Source organism: Pangasianodon hypophthalmus, chromosome 23 (genome assembly GCF_027358585.1).
Source record: "Pangasianodon hypophthalmus isolate fPanHyp1 chromosome 23, fPanHyp1.pri, whole genome shotgun sequence".
In the NCBI taxonomy this organism is placed as follows: Eukaryota; Metazoa; Chordata; class Actinopteri; order Siluriformes; family Pangasiidae; genus Pangasianodon; species Pangasianodon hypophthalmus.
Genome location: NC_069732.1, coordinates 17,433,070 through 17,453,642, shown reverse-complemented (window position 1 = coordinate 17,453,642; position 20,573 = coordinate 17,433,070). Strand labels below are relative to the sequence as shown.

Below are 20,573 nucleotides of genomic sequence, written 5' to 3'. Positions count from 1 at the left end.
TAGACATGTTCACATGTGATCATGCCCTGAGAACATCATGTCCTGTTCCTTCTCCTGCATTGTGCAGATAATTCATAAAGAGAGAACTGCAACATTAACGATGTGTGAGGTTCCACTGAATATATACAGATAATAAAAAATTATTCAGTATTCAGTCATTAATTTCAGTGTTCTACAGTATATTCAGTCATTAAAAGTCATCATCTTTTTTATTATTATGATCAAAGTTTAAATAATATTCTTTACAGTGAAGATGTGAAGAATGGTTTTGCCTTCGCTTTGTTGTCTTTAAATCATTTGGTTACAACTTTGGAGGTATGCTTAGGATCATTGTCGTGCTGGAAGTCCCAGCTGTGAGCAAGTTTTAACTTTCTGGATGATGTCTTGAGATTTTGCGTCAGTATATCTACATAATCCTCCTTCTTCATGATCTATTTTCTGAAGTGCACCAGTCCCTTTTTGAGAAAAACCGCCCGACAACATGATGCTGCCACCCCCATGCTTCAAAGTTGGGATGGTGTTCTTCAAATTAAATCCTCACCCTTTTTACACCATACATAGTGCTGATCATTATGGCCAAACAGTTAAATAATTGTTTCATCTGACCAGAGAACACTCCTCCAGAAGCCTGGTGATCACCTGCAAACTTCAGTCTGGTTTTTTATACAGGTCTTGGAGTATGGGCTTCATTATTGGTGGATGTATATATTTGCTACCTGATGCCACCACCTCCTTCATCAGTTCACCTTGTTGTTGTCTTGAGATGCAGCTGAACCTTTCAGACCAAAGTTTGTTCATCCCTGGGAGTTAATTTGTCCCTCTTTCCTGAAAGATGCAGTGTCTCTGTGGTCCCAAGATTTCTATATTTTCATACAATTATTTTATGCTCGCTGTACCTTCAGTTGTTTGGAAATTACTCTTAAGGAGGAAGTGGACATGTGGAGGTCCACCGTTTATTTTCTGATGTCTTGGCTGAGTTGCTTAGATATTCCCATGGTATCAAGGGCAAAAAGACACTGTCTCTAATGGAAGGCTCTAATTACAGCCACAGGTGCACTCCCAGTTAACTCCTAATTACAACAATCTTCTAAAAATTGATGCAATAATTTTCCAGACTGTTTAAAGGGACAGCTTGGTGTATATAAACTTCAGATCCACTGGAATTTCTTATACAGTGAATTAAAATTGAAATAAATCCGTCTCTAATTGATTGTTTTAAAATGACCTCTTATGTGAACAAAGTAGACGCCCTAATTAACTTGCCAAAAGTAAAGTATGTTAACATTGAATGTGTGGAGTTGTGAAAAACTGAGATTGAATACCTTTAGCATAGGAGGATGTAACCTTTTGGCCTTAACTATATATTTTAAAGCGAGCGCTTGTATTTGCATTTGTCTTTAAACTACTTGTAAACTCATAGTGCGTAATAACATCACAGCAGAAGTTAATTTCAAGTTAAAAATTGCTCCCATTCATCCCAACAAGTTATGCTGATGTCGGCATCTGTACTAATAATTCATTTCTTATGGGAACCTTTCTATACAGGTAATTATGCACCTCTTTATATATGCATGACAATACCTTGTTACTCAATCTGTCTTGAGTATGTAATGCCTACTCTTTTTTTTCAGTTCCTGCTGAAAAGTTGTTTTTTTTTGTTCAACTGATTCAGTAAGTGCCCTAAGCCTTAAATCAATAAACTGACAATCTGAGGTGTTGAGGTTATGGCCTTATGAAACAGCACGCTGGGGACAAATCTATTTTTAAAGTTAATGAATCCATATTTGTACTGAGAGGGGTAGGTGTTATAAAAGATAAAATATTAATTATGAGAGATTGGATTATTGATTATAAGTGGTTCCAAGAGTGTAATCAGAATTGATTTACTGCGGTAAGCCTGCCACCCACTCTCCCCAGGTCACAGCCAGCGTCAAACACCAGCCTCCCTATAAAGAGTTGTAGAGAAAATTTAAAGCCAGAAACTGCAGGACCTGCACGTTGTTGTGTGCTTCTTGACACAACTACACCTTTATTTAAACACTGCGGTCTGTTGAACAGTCCTCTCCCACTCTCTCTCTCTCTCTCTCTCTCTCTGGAGATCCAAAACAAAGTGAGGTACTGAAAGCAGCGAGCTTAGCAGTGATACTGATGATTTAATGGCCCAATTGAGAGTTGCAGCAACTGGCAGACCAGGTGTCAGCTCTGCCCCAGTGCAGGCTTTCAAAATATTAACAGAGCTCCAAATGTAAAATGAAAAACAACCAAAATGTACGTTTACCACGCTGTCCACCAGTCAAATCAGACTTAATCCTGGGGCGGCTGCGCTGCTCTTTCCGCAAGTGCTGATTAGGGCTTTAAGAATGAGTGAGCTATCCATTAACAGAGGTGATAATTGTTTTCATTTGCACACCAATTAAGTTCCTCTGAGCTACTTACAGCTACATGCTCTTTTATCATGTTCATTATAATACTTCTGTGGAGGTAGCAGAACTGGCAGAGTGCTCAATTAAGCAACTGAGGTCCATGGAGCAGGCAGACACTAGTGACCGTAGGCAATGTCTGTATTATTCTTGTGCTGAGACTTGCTTCATAAGTCTGTTTTAGTGTTAAGTAGACCTCACTGCATCTCAAAAGGGCCGAATGGTGGAAAATCCTACTAAGTGCTTTTTTGGAATTTTCTATTATATACTTTTAATGGCATGTTTTAATCTTTAAACCTTATGTTTTTTTTTTTTTAAATCAAGCAATATTATCTATAGCCTTTACCATTGAACCTTATGCAAATGCTTATAACACAATTTGTCAAACGTAATCTCAGGGGTGGCTCTTCCATCGGGGCAGGTGGAGCAGAGCCCCACCATTTACAGTATATCAGCCATTCAACAAATGTTCATCTTCATAAAGTCCTGATTCGAAACTATTTAAATTCAGTTGAAATACTAATTACTGCTTTTGAGTGACAAACAATTTAAAAAATGTTGCTATTTAACAGATATATGCTGATTTTCTGTTGATTACTCGCATTTCCTGATATTGCCCACAGCCCCACTCAGCCTCCATAGCGTTATTATAGCACATAGTGGTCAAAAATGGGAAATGCACCAAGTGCTAATAGAGATCCACATGAGCAGAATTTTTCCTGCCTCTTGTTCGCTCTGTAAGTATTTTCAGCAGAGAACGGGGAGCAGACAGGACTTAATGACTGGGTTGCCAGATTGGGCTAGTTTTACTACACTCTGTAGCCACCAAGATCTTGTTTTAAAGCAAATAATCTGAATATATTTCAGCAAAATGGCAAAGTCTAAGTGTGGACAGTTTGTCTATGATGAGTGGATAATGTGCAGTCATCAGAAATATGTGTGAAATATTTGTTTACCTATAAAAAAAAGGGGATAAAAATTAGAAGAAACATGTCTCCGTTTTCCAATGAGCAAACCTTTGGGCTAGTTTCAGATGTTTTTTGAGATGTATTTGGGACAGAAATTTTGCTGGATCCCGTCAACCCTGGTTAATGATATTACCTAGAACACAGATGAACAAAGGTACATCTAAAAACGCTCAAAATGATCTGCTAGACCGTATGCTGGATGACTCTCTGTTGTCGATTCTCAACTTCCTGTTACAGGGTTGCTCTAAAATTCACTAGATAGTAGCCTATAGCATAAGTCAAGTGTGATAGCCTCTCGACTTCATTTCTTTTTGAGGCTATGTGGTTATTAATGTTGGCCTGCCACACCAAATTCGATGGTCACAAGCCTCGGCTGCTTAATTTTTCCTTTCCTTTAGCATCATATATCCCATTTTCAGCCCATTTAACTGAGCAGGCCTGAAATCACTGACAGACACCGTTTTTTCACTGCTTCAAACCAAAAATGGTATGATGTCAACTTTAATGCAAGTCTTCTGAACATTTGGCTAAATGCAATCATGTTACAGTCAATCTTCAAAATGTCATCGGGGCATTCATACTTTTAATTGACACTCAGGACTTAAGGCTAAAGAGGTTGTAAGTCTAGAGCATGGAAGAACCCATGAATGAGGTATTTCTAATAAAAGGGGACACCATGCTCAGTGCCACTCAACCTCAGAGCGCTGCTATTTATTTCCCTAAAGAGCCTAAGTGTAATCTGGGGAATGCAGTCAATCCAGTGAATAATAAGGTCTGTCACACAGTGGCTGCAAAATGTGCCAAATGAACGTTAGCACTAAATAAGCTTTTTCACCTTGAATTGGCCTCCATTTCTACCACACAGGGCACGGCACATTCTCATTCACTCAGTAATATATTATGCACATGGCAGAGCTCTTGCTGGGTCCAAGTGATTTGAAATTTCATCTGTCATCCATACATTTAAATCAGTGTTTTGCACATAGACTCATTAGCTCAGCCCACCCACCGTTATCCTCATCAAGCCTTTCTGCACTTTATCATGCTTTATGTCTGAGCACATCCATAAACAGTAGAGGGCAGATGTGAGCTTCAAAATGTAGGCTGAAAAGTGGTCATGGAACAGCCATCTATCTGAACTGTACTAATGTTAATTAGAGGAAATACATTAGTAGCAATATATCATTAACATTTACCTTTTCAAACAGACATAACTGCCACTGTTACTACTTTGTATACTGACTGATGTAGTAAGACATTACATGATGTGATATATCCAGTAAGCCACAATATTATTTTTATATGATATTTTTCGAGTAATGTAAATTGTAATCTGACTGTAATGTAACTGCAAATGGCTACCAAACCCTTTTGTTTAGCTGCAGCGCTACAAAAACATGACATCTTAGCAAGTAAAAAATATCCTTAATATAGTCAAATTTATCTATTTCTTATTAAAACATTACAATAAACCAAATAAAATATTATTAAACCTATTTCTAGACATGTTTACTCATTTCGAGCTTTTGTTAATTTTACTTTTTTACAGTATTTCTAAAAAGAAGAAAGAAAAACTGTCATCTGCCAATAGAATAAGACTTTTGCAAGCTTGAAATTAGTAAAAATGTTTGGAAATGGGTTTACTATTCTTCTTACAACAGGAAATCCTAGATACATTTTACTATAGCCTGCTCAAGATACTTTTACTTGCTAGTATGTTTTTTTTTTCGCATTGTGGTATAGGAATAACTCCACCACGTGCACTGTATGTGGACATCTGACCATCACACTCATATGTGGTTCTTCCAAAAACTGTTAGAAACACACAATTGTATAGAATGTCTTTGTGTGCTGTAGCTTTACAATTTCCTTTCACTGGAACTAAGAGGTCCAAACCTGTTCCAGCATGACAATGCCACTGTGCACAAAGCGAGCTCCATGAAGACATGGTGTGTGAAGGTTGGAGTGGAAGAACTCGAGTGTCCTGCACAGAGCCCTGACCTCAACCCCACTGAACACCTTTGGGATGAACTGGAACACCGACTGAACCCCAGACCTCCTCACCAACATCAGCGCCTGATCTCACTAATGCTCTTGTAGCTGAATGAACACAAATCCCCACAGCCACGCTCCAACATCTAGTGGAAAGCTTCCCAGAAGAGTGGAGCTTATTATAACAGCAAAGGGAGAACAAATCTGGAATGAGATATTTAACAAACACATATGGGTGTGATGGTCAGGGGTGCACAAACTTTTGGCCATATAGTGTATATTTTTGTGCAGTGAAAAGCAGCAGAAGGAACCGGAAGCCTACACAGGTACATGTGGTTTGCATTCTGTTTAGTAAGGTGTGCTGTTTGGTTGTAGCCATGTCCTTTCATGATGAATGATTGAGTATGCATTTTCAGAACTAGCTTTGCTGTAATATTTAGTACAGCAGTATGCAGTTTGTGACAGAAGAGACACCTGAGCACACAATGCAGTTTTTAGACGTTTTAATTCACGTCCATTCACATGTAATGGACTTTCCACACGTGGGAAAGCTTATGATCACGTATGAAATGTACGCGATTTTTTTTTTCCCATTAGGGCTACTCCGCCGGTTTGGTGAGCTCACGCGGCTGATGGCGCGTCCACCAATGAGCGCGCGCCGTGAGGACCGGGCGCTTTCGCTCGCAGCCAGTGAGAGACAGCGACGCTTATTTATGCGCAGGCTGTTCACTTTCAGCGCGCTCAAAGTTGGCGGCTGGTCGGCTGGGAGGACTGCGCTCGCGCTCAGACTGCACGGTTGTTGCAGTTTGCACAGAAAAGCAGCCGCGTGGAGGTTAACGGCGAGTGGGAAACCAACCGCAACTGTGTGCGCGCGCGCGCGCGTGTGTGTGTGTGTGTGTGTGTGCGCACGGTGCCGCGTGCGTCATTTCGGTCACTTTGGTGTAGCTCTTGTTATTTTTATTTATTTATTTATTTATTTATTTTCTTCCTGCTCATACCTTATTTGTGTGTGCGCGCGCGCGTGTGTGTAAAATGCCAAGTGTTGGCCCGTCACCGCGCGCGCGTGTCAAGCCGGGCCGCACGTTTGGAAGGACGCCCGACCGCAGCATTCCTCATCTGCAAGTTCACTCCGATGAATTGTGACAAAGGGCTGTCAGCGCCCGAATAAGAAATCGATGCTCGAGGAAGCGACGCGCGGCTCTCCTGGAATTTTAACGATCCCCGTTTTTTTTTTTTTTCCCCTCGCGTCTTTATAACCATGCGAAGTGGCTCTCCTGGACTCCTGCTCGCCGCTGCAACTCGAGGGGGCTGAGAGTGACAGATTACCGCTGTTGAGTGTCCATGCAAGACTCGGAGAGGGTGAGAGAGGAAAGGAAACATGTCTGGCCACTTCTCTGAGAGGATCCCTGCTATCAGAGATGGCATTTTTGCCCGGCACGGCGCTGCTCGCTTCTAAAGTGCCTCGCAAAATCCTGTTCATGTTCACGCTCTCGCTGTCCGTCACCTACCTGTTCTACAGTTTGATGAGCTGCTACGACTCGCTGCGCTTCCCCGTGCTGGAGAACTACGCGTACCAGGCACCGGAGGTCACAACTTTGGCCACGCTGCGGGAGAAACTTTATTCCAGCCCTTCCCGCGCGCACCTCGACCCGGAGCTCGTAGCGACCACCGTCACGGCGAATCTGTTCACGGAGAAGTACGACGTCGAGGAGATCACGGCGGGATGGGAGCGAGCTCGGGCGGAGACGGCTGTTAGCCAGAACGCCGCGGTGAACGTGGAGCATCCGGAGACCAGCACCATGGACGGAGGGCTGGGGAAAGCCGCGAACTGCACCTCGGATTACGGGGAGAAGAAATTACCCCAAGCTATTATAATAGGGGTGAAGAAAGGGGGCACGAGGGCTCTGCTCGAGGCGCTCCGAGTTCACCCGGACGTGCGCGCGGTCGGAAACGAGCCGCACTTCTTCGACAGGAACTACGAAAAAGGACTGGACTGGTACAGGTGCGCGCGCTCGCTTTCTTCCCGCATGCACGCTACACATACATGTTTGTCGCGATTATTGAAAAAAAAAAAAAGATTATTGTCTGATTTGCTGAAGTTCGTGATTTTTTTTTTTAATTAAAAAAATATATATTTTATGTATTCATGTGAATCCCGCGTCTAAAATGCCGTCGCTCTGGTTTTGTCATAAAAAATAATTATTGTTATTGCATCCATCTGCAGAAGAAGTGTTAAATAGCCTACACATGGCCATAAAACAGGCGAGCAATATTTATACCAGGTTTTTTTTTTTAATTAGATTTCTAGTTGTATTTCTCCTTGGCTTTTCCACCCCCTCACCACATCCATGCACACACACACACACACACACACACATCTCCCTGTAACTGCTCCAGCTTTTGTGTCTGATTTCTCACACAGCTCCAGATATGGTTTAGCCTTATAATAATATCCAGAAATAGCACCTCGGGTGCGGGTCAACATTTCCATCTTTGCCTGAGCTCACTTTTTTTTCTTTTATTCACTTTCATTATTATTATTATTATTATTATTATTATTATTAGTATTAGTATTTCCTCAGCCAGCCCTGCTGTAGGCCATCTCACAAGCAGTGGAAAATGAGCACTAATGGTGCATGGTGGAGATTAGTATCTCTGCACAGTATACAAGTGGAGATCAGTTTATCACTGCAGGTGTACATTTTGCATTTCTCTGAGCATCTGGTCCGAGCAGAAACCTGTGCTGAAAGGTACAAAAGGGGCACATGGATCAACATTTTACAACTACAGCACACCTGTTGAAATACAGCAACTAACACCGTTATATAATATTATATGAACAGATTGGCATTTTATCAAATGATATTATTCAAATTATTTTAAGAGTGCTCAGCTGCAGACTTCTCTCAGGCACTTCTGGTATTTGCCTTCTCTCCAGACATCTTTGTACTAACTAACTAACTAACTAACTACAGAAGGAATTATCACTATTTACTATAATGAATAATAAAGGACAATATAATACATGTAATAAAATACACATCCAATTTCAACACATGGCAGTCTAACTTTGAATTAAAATTCTTGCTCCAAAAGCTAGATACTGTACCCAAAAAAGCATCAGCACTGAACGCATTTTATTGCTGAACATACGCAGAACGCGTCCACACGTAGCAAGGACAGATCCGTTTAGCCAGCTCTGCATAGCCTGCTGTTCAAAACCTGTTTGTAATTGAAGATAATGCAGATTCATTCAGGAATCCTGATACTGGGCCTTCGTTGCAATAACTGTTCCTGTGACGTGTCGTCGTTAGCGGCTCAAAGAGTATTACACACAGTGTTGGTTGTATTTAATGAGTAGCAGATTGCGTGCCCTGGCTACTGGGTACAGTGTGTGTGTGTAGGTGAGTCAGGTGCAGTGCACGCTCTGTTACCCTGCGCCGACCTATTCCCAAGTGAAGCTGAATCATGAAGTGCTTACTCAGGGCAGCGCTGTTCACACAAAACCCTCCTACATCCCACACTTTCAACTTTACCTCCGCACACACCTGGCATCTGCCTTCATGGTTTATGTTTTTTTTTTTTTTCAATTCTAGTTCTGCTCCGTACTCATCTATAGAATTATGATAATGCTATAACTGAATACATTCAGAGTACCATTCTCCCTGCATATAAAGGTCCAATCAAAGCCATCAGTCAAACTGATGTCTGTAGGGAGAGAGAAAGCATTAAGGGATGTTTGGCATGTGACTTCTGGAATGCGTTCACTTTCCCCCGGACTGTAAGTCGGGGCTGTAGGGACGCCGGAGCATCTGCTGCATTTCACTTCAGAGGGCAGCTTAACCCTGGGCTGTTCATTTACTGCGTGTTAACACAAGCCGTTTCATTATGCTCGTAGTTTGGGGCTCATTAGACAGAAGGATGACAGGCTTACATAAATAACACCAAACAGCGCCAGGGTCTTTTCAGGTCCCTGGACCAGGCGAATCCCTGAAGTGGACACAAATTTGCCTCTGTGTTCTTTAGCCAAGGAAGGTGAGCTTTTACATAACTAATGACATGTAAGGCAAAAAAAGTTTCAAAGTTTAGCTTTCTTTTTAAAAAAAAATTATACAGGAGTTATGTGATTGCTCATTTTTAGTCACTAAATTCATAACACATTATGTGGCAAATGCCAATATCGTAGTTAAATAATATGTATGTGATGTACGTGTGCATTTTCCACAATTTAGAATAACACTGATCCAGTAAAATGCATGGATTTACATAGTGACCAAAAAGTCCTAAACAAATGAAATTATAATATTATTTATTTATTAATTATTTTTATTATTATTATGTCTGTGGTGGTGGGTTGGAAATGCATACCTACACATCCACATGACCATTTTTGTCCTAGGAAGAAAATGCCATCATAAGGCAGTAAATCCAAACATATTTAACATCATGAATAACATAAATTCAATCTGGTGTCTTCAAACATTTGACTGATTTCATTTGCTGTTCTGGAGTCAGAGCAAAAAAAAAAAATCCCATCAAACACACCACTCAATTAGCACTAGGGGAGCTGGCATGTCTAGCGGTTTGAGCTTACCAGGGAAATGTCATGTCTGTTAATAATTTGCTCACATTTCCTATGAGTCGAGGCAAGTGATGCATCTCAGAGGACAGCAGTACTGAAACGCGCTACACCCTGGTGTCTTGATTTCAACATGGAAATATGAAGTCTAAAAGGCGTTTTTGACTCATTCAGCAGGTACGTACAGTACATCCATGGCTTTAGATTATAGTCTGATGCTACAGCTCAGTGACATATATCTCACCACCTGACACAACAGTTAACAGGTTCGTAAAGGAGTAAATCCTTACTGCTTTCAAATGAAGTTCCAGGTTTTACTGAGTGAGTAAGTAGGTTCTCTCTGTCAGGTGATAATAGCTGCGCCATCATTAGCTGAGTCACACAATCACTGGGGTTCCACCACAGTTTAAAGATGTGCTGAAGAACAAGAGGACAAATTAATGCTTCATTTGCAACAGGGCTTGGCGTCAGTTAAATACGCGGAGTTCAGTTAAACACATTGACTTCATTGTTGTGTTGCTTTGGAAAAAAAAAAGCCTATATCTGGATACTTAGCCCATGCTAATATCTGATATTTTAGTTATATTTGGATTTTAATCAGTTAGGAGGTAAGGAGTTATTTTCTGCTTTATTCTCTGTATCCCTCGTGGTTATACTGAACACAAAATAAAAGCTAATATGATGCTTTTCATTCACTGATTACCACATAGTTTCTAGATCTGAAGATCCTGAGGCTGCGTCACCTCGGGAGAATTTCTCAATTTTCGTGTTAGGTCATGAGTGAGTAAAGGATGCGGCCTCTTAGCAACTTCAAATGAAAATCAGCACTGCCAGAACCGAGGTCGTTTTCTTTTTGTTGCCAAGAAAATGCATTCTGATGAATGCAAGAACTGGATGAATGTAGCCCACGCAGTGCCTTGACCCTGTCCAAGGTTACACAGCGAAGTACTCTTATTCCATTATCTATTTAACCACTGCAGCACTTTTGTTTCTTTGTTACATGCTAAACCTCTGCCGCTTGAACAATTCCCACTCACTCTCCTTCGTCTGAATGAATGGGATAGAGAGCGATTGATGTTGCGCAGTTGATCGTTTCTGTGAGGAAATGAGACAGGAGCCCGAGTCAGTGGCCAAAACAGGTCTACAGCTGAGGGAAACAGGGCAGGGTCCAAAAAACCCAGAGTTAAACTTCAGTGTGTCTGTCCAACACTTCAGCCTGTGACTCCTTGCCTCCTGACTGGGAAAGAACGGAAGGGGAGAAGTTTGGGCTTCTTCCCAAGCCCAGACTGGGTGGCATCTTGCTGCCGAGTTTCCGCACTGTGGTGTCTGCTTTTTCCCGGGATGCCCCAATCTGGCGGCCAGTGATAAGCCCTCGCCAAAACATACACAGACGCGCTTCTGCCTCTTTGGATATCGGCGCTGTAGTTACAGAATTTAACTTTTTTTTTTAATTAGCAGCATAGTCTGGCGCACGTCAAGAGCCTGGACTTTGGCAAGCTGTTGTGTCTCAGTGTTTTCTGCATCACTTGATTAAATTCAGCTGTGCAGAAGAAACCTCTTCTATCCGCTTCCTCAACAGGCACCTCACATGTTTATCTCTGTCTGTCATCTTTTGACTACGTGTGAGTGTGTGTTTGTACCACCTGGTTCATTCTTTATTTCCGAGATATTGGGATTGGAAACACAACTGTACTGCCTTTCCCTTCTTGCAGTCCTTTCATTGCTGCAAGGATTGGGACACGGCCTGAGAAAATAAAGAAAGTAATTGCCCTTTTGCAGTGACCTTATATGGATGGCATCTAGACACATCCCTGAATCTGCATCTTATTGCGTGCACATTTACTTGGACCTTAGGAAACAATCCCAGACAGTATCTTGACAGTTCAATTACATCTCAGATTTAAAGCCCTGGCGCCTTAAGGCATAAGCATTCACAGAGGGCCACAGAGTCTGAAAAAGGTTTTCTGTAGCCTCCAGAGTCGAGGTATAAAGCGAGTTCATATCGTGCCACTTACTCAGGGGTCAGCCGCCAGGGTTATTCGAGTCATTTCTTTTGTGACACCAGAATTTTAGTGGGAGTCACAACACTGTATCCTTGATGGCTGAAAAGAAAAAAAAATTCCAGGCAGATTTTTTTTTTTTTTTTACACAATTATGCCTTTACTTGCTTCCTTCTCACCATATCCTCCACTCCGACATTCATCTCTCGCTTCCTGCTGAGATTCATCCTGCTACCAAGATTCTAAAGCGATGATCATCATTCAGTTCCACAAGTTTAATTCGCTTAAGCCAAGAATTGAATTTGCCAATTTAATTTGCTGACATAAAAAAATGACATTGGTACACAGGCTGCCATTAATGCACAGCTTCTTCCTTGGCTTTTTGCGTCCTTCAAATGGAGAACCTGTCTGTATTTCAGATTTTCTCCTCTTCTGCTGTCAACAGCGAGGCTCTTTGAAACTTACTTTAGTTGCATAGCAGTGGATGGATTGCTTGAAATGACAGGTATAGAAATTTTGTTCAATTAATTCGAAACCGTAAGGTGACATTGTTTTGGATTTAAAAGGATTCCTAACTCCCAGGGATTAGTCACTTTCCACAGAAATTCCAAGTCGTGCTTCCAAGTCGGGAAGAATAAGAATTCCATTTGGAACAATGGTTTCTTTACAGCATCATTAAATGCACAAGGATGGAAATAACTGTATCAGTCATACTTGTCAAGAGTCCAGTTTTCCTATTCCTTCCTATTTTCTTTTCTGGTCCTAGTCTCCAGACACAAGAACCCTAAAGCGATCTCCTACAGCCCCGACAGGAAGTTTGACATGCTGTGACCATGCTGTGACCATGAAGCAAGGACAGACAGGTTGTTTGCAGCATGTAGCAGCCGTTCTCCCCCTGACCTGACATTTACCTCCACGGGTTTTTTTGCGACTCCTCCAAGGCGAAATCAGACCTCCTGCTATGCATCTGACACATGACTGTTTTCATGACATTTGACATTCAGGACACAGAGGAAACATACTGCACATAATGTGTTTTGGGCTTGTGGGGTGTAATCAAATGTAGCCTTTGATGGAGATGGGAAGGAATGTACTATCTCAGCAGTGTTTCAGGAGTTAAAAAGGTGAGACTGAAATTGCAAGCCTGTTGATGTCGCCGGCACAAAAGCTATGACGGATCCATACCACTGACTAGCATATGCAGCTCGGGAGATGTGACAGGCTTAATTCAATTATAGGGAGATGCGCTCAGTCTCTGAGGTGTGAGCTAATTCCTGTGTTTACACTCCTGAGTCACTGCCATGAACATAGACACACACATATTCATTGGCCTCCGTAAAGCTTGTTTGCTCTGAGTGTCCCAGTGCCTTTGAAGTTTCTCACTGCTTTATGCGTTTTATTTATTCATGCTCCTTCGTTCATCAAATCACTATGGGGTATTCCGCTAGAATAATTTTAGCGCAGTGTGAGACAATGTAGTCACCAAGCACTGGAAGTGCAAACTGCTGCTTACATAGTCTGTACAAAAAAGTGCCAACATTTGATTTTGATTTTTTTCGACAAATAAGCAAGTGAATTAATTTTGCCAAAGTGCAACGAAGCGCGGTAAATGTGTGCATGCACAATTAATAAAGCCTCATGTGACAATGGCTTCCTGCATGTTGCACTGACACAAATGATTTTTCTATAAAAAGTAGTTGGGGTTTTTGAATTTTTTATGTATTATGTTAATCGATGTACCAGGTGATTGATTTTCCTGAATATCTTTGATTATCAGCGTTAACGCTTGAGTACTGACATGTACTGAGGCTTTTTTTTTTTTTTTAAACAAAAGGAATCTTTCATTGTAAGATATTCAGAAATATCCATAGGTAAATGATGGATTTTTCTATTTAATTGATTTTCTCAATAATGCAGAAAGCAAGTAGAAGAGAAAAGTGTTATAACCCATCATTTATTATGGATTATGGGCCATATTCAGTTGAGAAGGTAATCATAATAATAATAATAAAAAACCTTAAGAATCATTTATTAGATGAACCTCTGATGATTCCACTGTCTTGACAATTTGTCGTGACCACAATATTTCACCGTGAAATTCAGATTTTGGCCAAAGTGTATATATAGTACAGATCACATAATGCTTTTTAGGGACTTCTTATTCTTATCACCGAAAATACAATATATTAGTCAGTATAATTTTGTATGGTTAGAAATATAAATAGTGATGCAGGCTTAAACCTGAAACGTTTGTGTAATTATTTCAGATGAAATAAAAGATTGAACAGGTCTTTAGTGATTTGTCAGTTTCTCAGACAGAGAGCAGAAACTTTAAACAAAACCTCACAGAACGTAATACCAGAAATAATTTAATCATTCAAATTGAATTAGTAAGTTAAATAAATAAGTAAAGAGATTAATCAAGAAATCGAAATAATCTAAACAGCTCAGCAAACATTTTAATATGTATTAATGTAATATGTTTAAACATTTAAAGAAGTGGATATCTATAATTGTATTCTGTGCATTTTGAGTGTTAGATTGAACACTGAAGTCATTTCACTTGCGCTTCTGAGCCCTAAACCTTTAAGCAGATGCTATAAGCAGAAAAATATAAAGCTACATGGTTGCAATAATTTAAAATTCATTTCTTAAATAAATCATGTTTGCTCCTTTACCACTGTACTGTTTAAAACTGAAGAAAACTACAACAAAAAAAGTTGAGCGCCCCCTAGTGTGCTTGGCTGTTGCATTCATTTTTACGAGTGCAGTTTTTTTCTATAGAGCATCCATCCATTCTTTCTTTCTTTCATTAAAAAAATGTATGACTTAGACACAATTGAAAACTTATGCCGTGAAATCTCTACTGCCAAGAAAAAACTCTGGAAGGCATGAAGGTAATTTCAGTATGTGGAGAAAATCAAGTTAAGCGCCCATTTAGCACAAGTCTGATATAAATAACTTTCCACACACACACACACACACACATATAGATGAGCATTTTGAATTTAAGTCGCCTATAGCCCAATATAAATGATTAGGTACAATGCACAGCTTTCTGTGTCAAATTTATGTGCTGTAGAATTCAACTGATTCATTGCTTTGATATGAAGAAAAATAAAAACTGTAATTAGATATACAGCTTCATTTACTGTTTTCCACACACAGATTGTAGCTTGTTTAATTATCCATTCTGAGAAAACAAAATGCCTTGAGTTTCCAAGAGAGGAGATGGAGAGGATGAAGGGAGAGAGGAGATGGAAAGGATGAAGGGAGAGAGGAGATGGAGTGGATGAAGGGAGAAAGGACTTGGAGAGGATGAAGGGAGTGAGGAGATGGAGAGGATGAAGGGAGAGAGGAGATGGAGAGGATGAAGGGAGAGAGGAGATGGAAAGGATGAAGGGAGAGAGGAGATGGAGTGGATGAAGGGAGAAAGGACTTGGAGAGGATGAAGGGAGTGAGGAGATGGAGAGGATGAAGGGAGAGAGGAGATGGAAAGGATGAAGGGAGAGAGGAGATGGAAAGGATGAATTGAGAAAGTAGATGGAGAGGATGAAGGAACACAGGAGATGGAGTGGATGAAGGGAGAGAGGAGATAGAGAGGATGAAAGGAGAGAGGAGATGGAAAGGATGAATTGAGAAAGTAGATGGAGAGGATGAAGGGACACAGGAGATGGAGAGGATGAAGGGAGTGAGGAGATGGAGTGGATGAAGGGAGAGAGGAGATAGAGAGGATGAAGGGAGTGAGGAGATGGAGAGGATGAAGGGAGTGAGGAGATGGAGTGGATGAAGGGAGAAAGGACATGGAAAGGATGAAGGGAGAAAGGAGATGGAGAGGATGAAGGGAAAGCGGAGATGGAGAGGATGAAGAGAGAGAGAGGATGGAGAGGATGAAGGAAGAGTAATGGCACGGATGAAAGAAGAGAGGAGATGGAGAGAAGATGAAAGAAGAGAGGAGATGGAGAGAAGATGAAGAGAGAGAGAAATGCAGATACTTTCCACACACATATATATTGATGCATATTTAGAATTTAAGTGGCCTATAGTCTAATATAAATGATTAGGGAGGATGCACAGCTTTCTGTGTAAAATGTACGTGCTCTAGAATTCAACTCATTCATTACTTTGATATGATGAAAAGAAATTAAATTTGCAGTTTCATTTACAGTTTTTCACACACAGATTGGAGCTTGGTTAATTATCCATTCTGAAAAAACAATCCACCTTTTTTCCAAGAGAGGAGATGGAGAGGATGAAGGGAGAGAGGAATGGAGAGGATGAAGGGAGAGAGAATATGGAGAGGATGAAGGGAGTGAGGAGATGGAGAGGATGAAGAGAGAGAGGAGAGGATGAAGGGAGAGAGGAGAGGATGAAGGGAGAGAGGAGATGGAGAGGATGAAGGGAGAGAGGAGATGGAGAGGATGAAGGGAGTGAGGAGATGGAGAGGATGAAGGGAGAGAGGAATTGAGAGGATGAAGGGAGTTGAGGAGACAGAGAGGATGAAGGAGGAGAGAATATGGAAAGATTGAAGGGAGAGAGGAGATGGAGAGGATGAAGGGAGAGAGGAGATGGAGAGGATGAAGGGAGAGAGAATATGGAGAGGATGAAGGGAGAGAGGAGACGGAGAGGATGAAGGGAGAGAGGAGATGGAGAAGATGAAGGGAGAGAGGAATGGAGAGGATGAAGGGAGAGAGGAGATGGAGAGGATGAAGGGAGAGAGGAATGGAGAGGATGAAGGGAGAGAGGAGATGGAGAGGATGAAGGAGAGAGAATATGGGGAGGATGAAGGGAGAGAGGAGATGGAGAGGATGAAGGGAGAGAGGAGATGGAGAGGATGAAGGGAGAGAGGAGATGGAGAAGATGAAGGGAGAGAGGAATGGAGAGGATGAAGGGAGAGAGGAATGGAGAAGATGAAGGGAGAGAGGAGATGGAGAGGATGAAGGGAGAGAGGAGATGGAGAGGATGAAGGGAGTTGAGGAGACAGAGAGGATGAAGGGAGAGAGGAGATGGAGAGGATGAAGGGAGAGAGGAATGGAGAAGATGAAGGGAGAGAGGAATGGAGAGGATGAAGGGAGTGAGGAGATGGAGAGGATGAAGGGAGAGAGAATATGGAGAGGATGAAGGGAGAGAGGAGATGGAGAGGATGAAGGGAGAGAGGTGACAGAGAGGATGAAGGGAGTGAGGAGATGGAGAGGATGAAGGGAGAGAGGAGATGGAGAGGATGAAGGGAGAGGAGATGGAGAGGATGAAGGGAGAGAGAATATGGAGAGGATGAAGGGAGTGAGGAGATGGAGAGGATGAAGGGAGTGAGGAGATGGAGAGGATGAAGGGAGTGAGGAGATGGAGAAGATGTAGGGAGAGAGGAGATGGAGAGGATGAAGGGAGAGGAGATGGAGAGGATGAAGGGAGTGAGGAGATGGAGAGGATGAAGGGAGAGAGGAGATGGAGAGGATGAAGGGAGAGGAGATGGAGAGGATGAAGGGAGAGAGAATATGGAGAGGATGAAGGGAGTGAGGAGATGGAGAGGATGAAGGGAGTGAGGAGATGGAAAGGATGAAGGGAGTGAGGAGATGGAGAGGATGAAGGGAGAGAGGAGATGGAGAGGATGAAGGGAGAGAGGAGATGGAGAGGATGAAGGGAGAGAGGAGATGGAAAGGATGAAGGGAGTGAGGAGATGGAGAGGATGAAGGGAGTGAGGAGATGGAGAGGATGAAGGGAGAGAGGAGATGGAGAAGATGAAGGGAGAGAGGAATGGAGAAGTTGCAAATTAAGAAGCTTTCTCCAGTCTCACGTTTTTTTTTTTCTCTTCGTACAGTTACAGAGACCTGGAGACGACACGAGATCCTACATCTCGGTCATGAAATCATAATGTATGCAAACACGTATTATAGGTTTAATTTCTCATCTCAATTAGCTGTTTGATCTGAAATGAGTAAAACTGCCCAGCTTTTGGGGCTCGTCTCTAACTGCAGGGCAGGGATCCAGCTCACGTCTCCGTTATAACAGAACTGCTTTAATTACTGTAAACTTTTACACTGGGGTGCGTTACGGAGACGTACTGAGAGAACCTGCCAGTTCAGTGGCAAATAATAAAACAAGCAAAACACCTTAAATTAATATCATTTACTGAATATTTACTCTCTTATTATTACACTGTCATTCATGGATGGTGACTTCACTGCCAAGTAATGTTAGCTAACAAATGCAAACTAAAAGCTAACTACCCCAATATTAGTTTGTCTATATACTGTGCCTCCCACCCCCTCACCCCACCCCCACACACACACACACACACACACACACACACACACACACACACACACACACACACACACACACAGACACACACACATAGCAAAAAAAGAGTATATTTCTTTCTTTTTCTGCAATATTTCAAAATTAAATATACTAAACTATACTAGAATGTGACTCGCTACAGAAATAAGATTAAATAAAGTGTGTACAGAAATAAAGTATGTCCTCAGAATCTAAAAACTGCTTAATTGATAAGTATTCGCCCCCCTTTCTTTTAACAATCTAATTTTCTTGAGCACTCACATTAATATGTGGAACTGGTACACCTGTGTTCATTATAAATCCACTTGTGTGAAATTATATGCTTGAACATTAACGATCTCTGACTTTGGGAGGTCTCACAGCTAAAAATGGCAGCTCAGATCAGTCCTGCTGTCATGAAGTCCAAAGAACTGCCTGTGAAGCTTCAGTATGAAGTTATTAAGAGGAAGAAAGATGGTGAAGGTGATTAAAACAAAGCTTTGAACCTTCCTAGGAGCACTGTGAAATCCATAACAGCAAAGAGAAAAAAGATATAGCACAACCCAGACAATACCAAGATCAGGCCAGGCTCGGTCAAGAAGGACAATTGTCAGAGAAGTGTCTGAGAGTCCAGCTGAAGTCCAGCTCTTTAACACTGAAGGGGTTACAGAGCTCACTGGCTGAAATAGGAGAACCTGTGCAAACCTCAACATCATCATCAGCTCTTCACAGATACAGCCTCTATAGAAGAGTGACCAGAAGGAAGAAACTTCTGAGAAAGGCCATGTTCAGCCATTTGGTCTAAAAGCAAAGCATAAGATTTGGCACAAACCAAATAAAGCCCAACACTGAGGTAACACCATTCCTGTGATCAAGCATGGTGGTGGTAGCATGATGCTCTGATTTTGCTTTTTTCAGCAAGAGAAACTGGAAAGCTTGTTGCCATCACAGGCAACATGGACGGAGCCAAATATAAGCAAATTGTTGAGCAGAACCTGTTTCAGTCAAGAAGAAATCTGTGTCTAGGGCGAAAATATATGTTCCAGTAGGACACTGAGCCAAAGCACAGGGAAAAAAATTACACAGCAGCAGACTGAAAAAAAGAAGGTTTGCTTTCTGGAATGGCCGAGTCAAAGCCCAGAGTTAAAATTAAATGCAAATTTGTAGCGTGACCTGAAAATTACTGAGAGTTGAAGAAAATTAAGGAATGCTAAAACCTCACAGAGAAACATCTGAGACAACTCAAATCTGTCACTCTGAGGGGGTGAATACTTATCAATTAAAGAGTATTTTTTTTAATTTTCAAATAATTTTCAAATAATTCTGAGGACATCTAAGTAATTTAGAATAGATAAGTTTATTTCTGTAAAGAATCAATTCATTTTCAGAAATAAATCCCATTTCGATTTAGTTAAATTTGATGCTGCTATACAGCAAACAGAAGAGAAATAATAAAGGTACTGTGTCTAGCGATATAAATGTAGAGATGTAGAATGAGGCAGTTTTCCATTTAATACAACAGAACTAGAGCTAGCCATGTTCTGAAACGTTTTAACAGTAGCTGAAATATGTAATGAAATCACTTTGTTAGGCACACTGCTTCCAGAGCGATTTGTTGGCAGATTATCTTCAGAGGAGAGAAAAAAATTAACCCAAACTTGAGCCTAATTTTATTAAAATCGAGAACTCAAAATACAAAAATTTAGTATGTCTTACAGACAAGATTTTTTTTAAAAAAGATCTTTTCTGTGGCCTCTCGTCAGCTGTGTAGTACGTGCAGCAAACATGTGAATTTTTTTTTCGTTGTTTTGACATATGTAACATTCAGTGAAGTGTTTTCAAAATCCCTGCATTCATTTCTGACTCAAGCTGAAAACTATTTCTGCACCCCGCGTTTGCAGAAGTTCACAACCAAGTGGATGGCAATTTGGATATCAAGTACATAGCAATTTTCTTAGCAATGAATATTGAAGTATAATGAAAACCTTAAAAAATAATACTCAAAGAGACAAAAAGAAAAGAAAAAAAGAAACAGTAGAGGTTCAGAGTAAAGGGATGCCTTCGTCACTGTTTGTGCACCAATATCATCCAATGCATCGCTGTAACACAAATCCCGAAGTAATGCAGGAATTAATTTCAACCTGTATGTAAAGCTTATGCCTGAAGATGAAAGAAGACAGGAATTGTTAAACATGTAGACACGTGTAACTGCACGGGACAATGTAGAATTTCACTTTTCCCAATCCTTAATCCCAAAGAAGAATTGTTTTCCTCATAGAGGTGGAAAGTTGATGCTCGTCGTATTTGTTTCTATTGTAAATCTTTCTATTGCATTAAG

At 41.1% G+C, this 20,573-nt stretch overlaps 1 protein-coding gene across 1 annotated transcript in view; it reads left to right on the top strand.

The window, feature by feature from the left end:
* The first annotated feature begins 6,061 nt into the window (after window positions 1-6,061).
* hs3st4 (heparan sulfate (glucosamine) 3-O-sulfotransferase 4) overlaps window positions 6,062-20,573 on the top strand; it is a 107,122-nt gene continuing 92,610 nt past the window's right edge. Inside the window, exon 1 of the mRNA XM_026929451.3 lies at window positions 6,062-7,382. Within this exon, the coding sequence (XP_026785252.2) occupies window positions 6,799-7,382 (584 nt within the window). The 5' untranslated portion in view covers window positions 6,062-6,798. The remainder of the gene's footprint in view (window positions 7,383-20,573) is intronic.